At 45.6% G+C, this 7,730-nt stretch overlaps 1 protein-coding gene across 1 annotated transcript; it reads left to right on the top strand.

The window, feature by feature from the left end:
* Nucleotides 1-4,352: 4,352 nt before the first annotated feature.
* On the top strand, nucleotides 4,353-6,500 carry socs4 (suppressor of cytokine signaling 4). The gene is made up of 2 exons (XM_040135545.1): nucleotides 4,353-4,432; nucleotides 5,293-6,500. The coding sequence occupies exon 2, from the start codon at nucleotides 5,313-5,315 to the stop codon at nucleotides 6,498-6,500; it is 1,188 nt and encodes a 395-aa protein (XP_039991479.1). The 5' UTR covers nucleotides 4,353-4,432; nucleotides 5,293-5,312.
* Nucleotides 6,501-7,730: the final 1,230 nt, after the last annotated feature.

Raw genomic sequence — 7,730 nt, forward strand, 5'->3', positions numbered from 1 at the left:
TGTCATTTGGATCACATTAAGACATAAATAGAAATGAAATACAAGTAAAAGAGAATATAATCATTAATAAATAAAGAAGCTTTTTGCATTTCAGCATTTTGTTCCATCGCATCAAGTGAAGACATGAACATCCTGCAAACAGGGGTCTGAAGACAGGGGGTGTGACCCATTTCCATTAAAATGTCTCCTCCTTCATTTCCCTGCAACTTCTTTCCTTAAATCTTCAAGAAAGCCTAGGAAACACAAAAGTATCCCGTCTGGATATATTTCTTTTTCTTGTTTTCTCCCAGTTTGGAGTGCCCGTTGGCCTTGTTCCTGCTAACTCTGAACGGACTCGTTGGGAAGAGGAGCCCCCCCCCCATCCAGAATCCCCTGAAGCGGACATTAGCATGGTGGAGGACCATGGTGGTCCCGAGCCGTATCAATTCAAGCCCTTCAAGGCTCCAGCCCCAGTAATGCCGGAAAAACGTGAAGTTCCTCTTTAATACCTTCCTCTTTCCGCTCCCCACATACAAAAGGAACAAAATGAAAGCAGCAAGTCAACTTTTAAAGTTAACTACATTTAAAAAAGCACTAGACACTTGACACAAAACCCCCTTTTCTGTAGCAGGGCCCAGGTGAGGGAATTACCACCGCTCATGGCGTCAGTCCATTTTTTAACGCTGGAGGTCTGCGGAACGGTAACTCAACACAAAGAAAAATATTCATGCAACTTAAAGAATAACAGAACTTCGGTGCTGACAACATTAACTGCGAATGCTTGATTTGAGAGTGATGTATATTAAAAATAAAAACCAATAAACCTAAAAGCTGTTTAGTTTTACGAAACTCTTCTCTACATTTTCAAGCTGACGTAAATGGATGAAGGTTAAATTAGGGTGAAAGTGAGGGTGAAGGGAAATTATACCTACTACTGCTACTACTATTACAACACTTTTGGCTGCTGCTGTGGCTGAGACCATCACACACCCAGATTGAGCAGGATAAAAAAAAAAACTAGCCAATATGATATGACGTGATCTCACAGAAGATTTCTTAAGTGCGTACGTGCATCCAGCGCTGAGTGTAAACAAACTGCCTCAGAAACCGTAACACAAGCATCTTGTTGTTTGTCTCCTTGTGACTGCGTCAATGTCAATGAAAACCGTAACAGCCTTCATATAAAAATACAAACAGCAGGGTAGAGTCTCCATTCATTCAGAGCAGCATCAATTATTCATAAGCGCGCTTGTCGGCCGTGCTGCTCCAGGGATCGATGCCTCTGTAATGTGGACTGATACGAGCCCCTGGTCGAGTCCTGCCTGCAGCGGGTTAATGGGCTGACCGGATTTCACCCGTTGCTTGAGGGACTTCCTGGAGTCCACGTGTGAGACCACGGTAAGATGCGTACATGTGGGTAAAGCAGATATGGGAAAGGCCGCGAACGTGTTTAAACTGCAGAAAAATATGGACGCTGCATCTTTGAGGTCCATGGGATTCTGAAGGACAGCTTGGAAGCCTGGAGTTTAGCTTCGCTGCTCCTCACCATCTGAGGAGGGGGTTCAAAGGGACATTGGTCCCCTCCATTTTACGTCCCTGTCCCACATTCTCTGTCCCCGTCCCTGTTTCAATCATTCCCGTCCACTCTAAGACATTAGGTAAAATAAAGCAGGCAGGCATAAAACGGGAAGAATATTTAAATTTTATTCCAATCAAAGAGGACACTGTGCAACGAGGGGGGCCGACAGCGGCCTGTTGATCAAACCTCTTGCAACATGAGCTTGAGAAAGTCCCTCAGTGTCAAAACCTACGTGCTGCTCCACATCAGTACCTTTGTTTTGGACGTCTGTCAGTGGTTTCACTGATGTCTCCACACGCCAGTTCCTCATCCTGGGATTACAGCTGGTTTTAACCACACATTTAACAAGAGTTTCGACTGAAATCTGGGTGATACGATACCAGCAAGAGCCTTGAATAAAACGTTTGTCATGACATAAAGAGCCTGACTCGATGCTTTAGCCCTCTGATAACATAATCCGTCTGTTTTGCAAGCTGCTGGCGGTGATGTCATATACTTTGCAGACATTGTAATTTACCGCAGCATGCTCAAGCGCAGGCTTGGAGAGAACCTAAAACCGTCTCTGCGCCTCTCTCTCGTTCAGCCGAGCATCCTCCGGAGAACGCGTGCAGCAACGCGTCGCCTGTCAGATTCACAGCCAGCGACGGCCCGCATGAGCTCCACACATCCAAAAAAATAATGATGATAAAACAATGGATTACGCTATTGATAATTACTGCTCAACACGAGTAGCACAGAGGTCTGGAGCATATGTGCATGTAAAGGTTGTTTTCACTGTCGTCTGCTGAAGGGGGGAAAGTTTTTTATGTGCTCACCTTAAATCTGAGATTAACACGTGGAGATACCAGGAGGATTTTGTGACGCCACAAGTTTCGGAAGCCAATCCTGGTCCAGTATGCAACCATGTTGCACTAGTGAGCCGCTAGTGCAGACACACACACACACACACACACGCACACACACACACACACACACACACACACACACACACACACACACACACACAAACACAACCACCGAGGATGGACTTTTCCGTGAAGTGGGAGACATCGTTTGACCGACAGTAAAACATTTTAAATGAAAAATATTTGCATATTCATAGACGCTGTTTTTTTTCAATGAGGGAAAACTAGTTAATCAAACTTTTTGTTATTAGACGCACGTTATTATTGCAAGCAGAGTATTTTTTTATCATCTCTGGAAGGGATCTTTAATTATTTTTACAGATTCTTAAAGATTATCGTAATTTTGTTATATTTCCTTCTTTTCTGCAGCCTCTGGAGAGACTGCAAACTAAAAATCACAGGGATTTAAAATTGTCCAAGTTTGCATCAGTATGAGACCGACACAGTACTGGGTTAACTCACAATACTAGTTAAAAAATAGAATAGATAAATAGAATCTATTGCACTTTACCCATGTGTAAAATTACAACTAAACATCAGCACGTCAGCATAGTCACCGTGAGCATGTTAGCATTGCCGATGCTAGCATTTAGCACAAAGCACTGCTGTGCCTCAGTGCGGCCTCAACGAGCTGCTAACACGGCTGTAGACCCTCAAGTCTCGTTGTAGTTCAAACATCACATTTTAGAGTTTTGGGACCACATCCAAATGGATCATTCATATGAGATTTTGAGGCATTCACATGACAGAAAGGGGCCAGTTTTATCACTCGAACCAGCATTCGCTTGTGCTTTCCGATTCGCACAACAGAAACCCTTTCAGCCGAAGTTCAGACAGGTTAGTTTCAAGCTCGTTACTACTTTGTTTGCAGGCAGATAAATTGATCTGGTCGTTTGCCAGAACGTGTGGCATTATTATCCTGTTGGCCGGGGTCATAATGTGAAGAGCATTAAATATTCAGGTAAGAGGAAGTTGAGTGTCACTACATTATCTGAGATGTCAGGCATGTATTGATGACTATCCTTTATCTGTTAGAGATGAAAGGGCACACACACACACACACACACACACACACACACACACACACACACACACACACACACACACACACACACACACACACACACACACACACACAAGGACATGAACTAAAACCAGTGGGAGTAATATTATTTGTTTGATAGATGTAGTCTGTTTGTTTCATGAATTATAGATCTAACAAAATGTCATCCAGAGCGATGAGTCCTCTCAGCAGCACTTGCTGGAAGTTTTAACTGGGAACCTCAACGGTTCCTCAATCAATAAGTGGAGCTTTTTAAAACGCTCGGTTGTTTCCTCGACTGGGCCGAATCGTTACTTGGACAGAGTCTGCTACGCGGAAGCAGCTAACTTCTAAGTCCGCACAGCAAACCCGTTTCTGTTCGCAGTTTGGCGTCCTCCACAGCAAGGACTTAAACAGATTGAAAGCTCCGCGTGAAACGCGCTTTGATGCTTTAAGTTAAGCTATGGGCCTGTAATGAAATTAAAACGACTCGAATACGCAGAAATAGAATTACAAGCAGAAATAATTCACTTTGTGAACGAAAAAGCACTCTCCTGCTACTCTGGTTATCTTTTATCTTTTTATTTTTTTAAGGAGATCGAATTCGTCAATGAATATGTAAAGGAGATGTGAGAGAGAGAGGAGGGTGTTTCACTGCCATTAACCTGAGACCACCCTCCCCTCACAACCCACCCAACCCCGGCCCGACCCCAATCCACCTCCCCTCATTCATTCAGACCCGGCCCTGGTGGAGAGGAAACTGCTGCCCCCTCTGGGATTTGGCATCATAATTATATAGGAAGCAGAACAGTCTGCTGTCTGTTAGAGCTGGAGAGGCTGCAGGCTGGTCACACGTGTCGGCTAATGTGCAGTGAACAACTGCTCATAGCATGGATTTGGATCCGTCTTTCTGACATTGTTTGGAAGGTAAGTTAATCTCCTGTGTTAATCTTCAGAGAGTTAATAACAGCAGAGAGTGATTACCAGCCTGTGATTTTAAACCTCCTGTTGCTCCCAATCTGTTCTGTTAGATTAGATTGTTATTTTGTATTGTCAGTGTCCATCTTCTGCAAACTGCTGCCAAGTACAAGTATCACTATAAAAGACTATAACTGAAGTGTTACAACAATAGCTTTGGAAGCAGCTTAACAAAACTTTCCCCTTGAACCATCTCTGAAGAATGAGGCACTAAAAGTCTGTCGCCAGATGTTAAATCAATTTCTGTGGTTTTTACGGAAACTGATCCATTTTCCTCTGCAGGCTGTTTCTGAACTCCGCAGTCTTAATTTGATTTATTGCCACTGGAGATGATCAGAAAAAAAATCAGTAGGACTCCACATCTGCCTATTAGTCTTGTACCATATGAGTCGATAGTGGTCTTGCACACGCAGATGAAAGAAAGTTCATGAATTGAAAAAGCCATTAGAATCAGAATAAAGAATTCAGAGTGGTTCTAAAAAAACATTTTGAACCTCATTGATTTGATGAGTTGGATCAACCGCAAAGGGTCCTTTATGGCACGATTAAGGTCCCAAATAATGGTTCTGAAAATGGATCTTTGCCAAAAAAAAGGAAAAAAGGTGTTCCTTTACATTTGTGAGACAGTTTGACAATGTTGTGTCTGTTTCTCTTACCTCCCTTTGCCTTATGCACAACTCCAATCTAAAGCAGCCTTTCACGACAGACTACATATTAAATTTCTCATATTCATATAGTTTCATAAATGTGTTAATGATATGAGGCACGGTGCTATAATCGCCTTATGAGTCTGACATCTGTTTTCGCAGAGTAAGAAGAGGAAGCAGCCATGTCAGAGAAGAAGCCACTAACCTCAGACACACGTCCCAAATGTGGCCTCCGCAGTTGGAGTGCAGACAGTTATGTTTGGCGGGGGAAGAAACGCTCCAGGAGCTCTCGCAGTGGGTTGAGTCCCGGAGGTCTGGAGGCAGCGGGGATGGAGGAGCTTGGAGTGCAGTCAACATCCTGTCCGAGGCGGCGCAGGGAGAGAAAGTGTAGCTGCAGCGCTCTCGACGATGCGTTGACGTCTGCAGACGTTGATGTAGTGTGTCGGAAGGCCTTGTCCCGACGCTCTCTGAGGCAGAAGTTTCAGGATGCTGTGGGACAGTGTTTTCCTCTGCGCTCTCATCATCACCACCATCACCATCACCATCATCCACCGGGCTCCTCACGACCCTTCTCAGTGCTCTTCTGGTCCAAACGCAAGATCCACGTCTCAGAGCTCATGCAGGACAAGTGTCCCTTCTCGCCAAAATCTGAACTGGCCCGATGCTGGCACCTTATAAAAAATCAAGCCACCCTCCCAAGTGCCCTCAAGGACATGGAGGCTCCCCTCAAACCCAGCGTCTCATCTTCTTCTGCCTCCCCACCACAGACACCTCTCTCCTGGGAGGACATCTGCTGCTCCCCTGGGCCTGGAAGCACCAGTCTGGAGGACTGGGACCCTTCTTGTCCACATGGGGGGGCAGAGGGCAGCTGCGGTCACACTGACTACATCCTGGTCCCAGATCTCCTCCAGATCAACAACAGCCCCTGTTACTGGGGTGTGTTGAACCGCTTTGAAGCAGAGGAGCTACTGGACGGCCAACCAGAGGGAACGTTTCTGCTCCGAGACTCTGCCCAGGATGAGTTCCTCTTCTCAGTCAGCTTTCGTCGCTACAGTCGCTCCCTGCATGCACGCATTGAGCAGAACGGCAAGCGTTTCAGCTTTGATGTGCGTGACCCGTGTATGTACCGGGATCCCAGCGTGACAGGATTACTGAGACACTACAGTGACCCAACCACCTGCCTCTTCTTTGAGCCCCTCCTTTCCCGGCCGCTACTGAGGACCTTCCCTTTCTCCCTCCAGCACCTGTGCAGGGCTGTGATATGTAGCAGCACCACCTACCAGGGCATAAACAGCCTGCCGCTGCCACCTCAGCTCAGGGACTACCTCCGACAGTACCACATCAAGTGTGAGGGGGGCTGCGCTGTGTGATGGACAAAACAGGCCTCATACCATGGAAGGCAAAAGACAGGACAAACAAAGGCAGGTGCTTCCGGCAAAGAATTCGGCAATTCCAAGTAGCTTTGCTGTTGCAAATCTTTCAAGAGACGGAACAATCAAACCTACAAAGGATCGTCAGCCTTGTCTATAGGTCTGCATCCATATACTTTATGAAAACATGGACGTAATGTCTCCTACGTCATCCTTCAGGACTCAGGGCTGGTTTGGACCCTGGATTTGGGGGTTGTGTCCTTGACAGTTACCGGAGCCAGGGTCAAGCTGTGAGCTGGGATACACTGGGACATCTGTAATTAAGCAAACACAGCGCAAAACATTAGCCTCACTACCCTAAATGGAGTAGGTATGAAAGTAGGTATTCAATTTTAACCCCCACTTTCTGTGGAATATTTACTCTTGAAGTTGGAGCACTTTCCCTTTGACATCAATTCAATCAGAGTTGTCTTGTATGGGCGACTAGGATCTCTAGTGGCCACTTGAGGAACTGCACCTTTAATGGTCCCTGGCTGGGACCAAACCTTCTTTCATGTACCTTAATATCATAAAATGTGATGCTTTGCTATGGCCTTGTCCTGCACACACACCAGTGCTGTCATCTAGTTCTATCCAGACATTATTATCTCTGACCTCTGCCCGTGTTACGGGTGAAGTGGTACGGAGCGGTCCTTTCCAACATGGCCATATAGCTGAAAATCTGTGGTAGTCTAACTAATCCATCCATCCATCCATTAGCTTTACCCGCTTAACCTCAAGAAGTCCAGTTAATTACAAATATCAAACCACATCTCTCTCCAAAGACTTAGTGTGAGTTTTTATCTGGTTTGCAAAATGGGTTCAGGGAATATGGGTGAGAGAAAGGGACGTTGTTGATAACTTGATTCAAATTCCCCAAACGACACCAATGTCCCCTCTTTTAAAACCTTTCAGCAGCGTCTCGTAACAAACACAGATGTCAGCTTTCTGTTGAAGAAGACTTGAACTCATTCAATCGGACTGCCTTCTCCTCTGCAGCCACAAGATGGAAGCACAGCTGCACTGATCAGAGGTTTGGGAAGGCTCCATCTGCCTGGCGTGTCTGTCTTCACACTACTGGGCTGCTTCTGTACCGTCGGGTCTTAGCCGAAAGCCCCTCTGTAAATCGGCATTTTAACATCAGTTATGCCTCTGCAGCTTTCACAGGTATGGTTGTTGAAAAACTGTGTT

This window comes from Xiphias gladius, chromosome 1 (assembly GCF_016859285.1).
Source record: "Xiphias gladius isolate SHS-SW01 ecotype Sanya breed wild chromosome 1, ASM1685928v1, whole genome shotgun sequence".
Lineage (NCBI taxonomy): Eukaryota > Metazoa > Chordata > Actinopteri > Istiophoriformes > Xiphiidae > Xiphias > Xiphias gladius.

What these genes read in the sequence shown, in the direction of transcription:
- socs4 (XM_040135545.1), top strand. Translation starts at nt 5,313, where the DNA reads ATGTCAGAGAAGAAGCCACTAACCTCAGACACACGTCCCAAATGTGGC.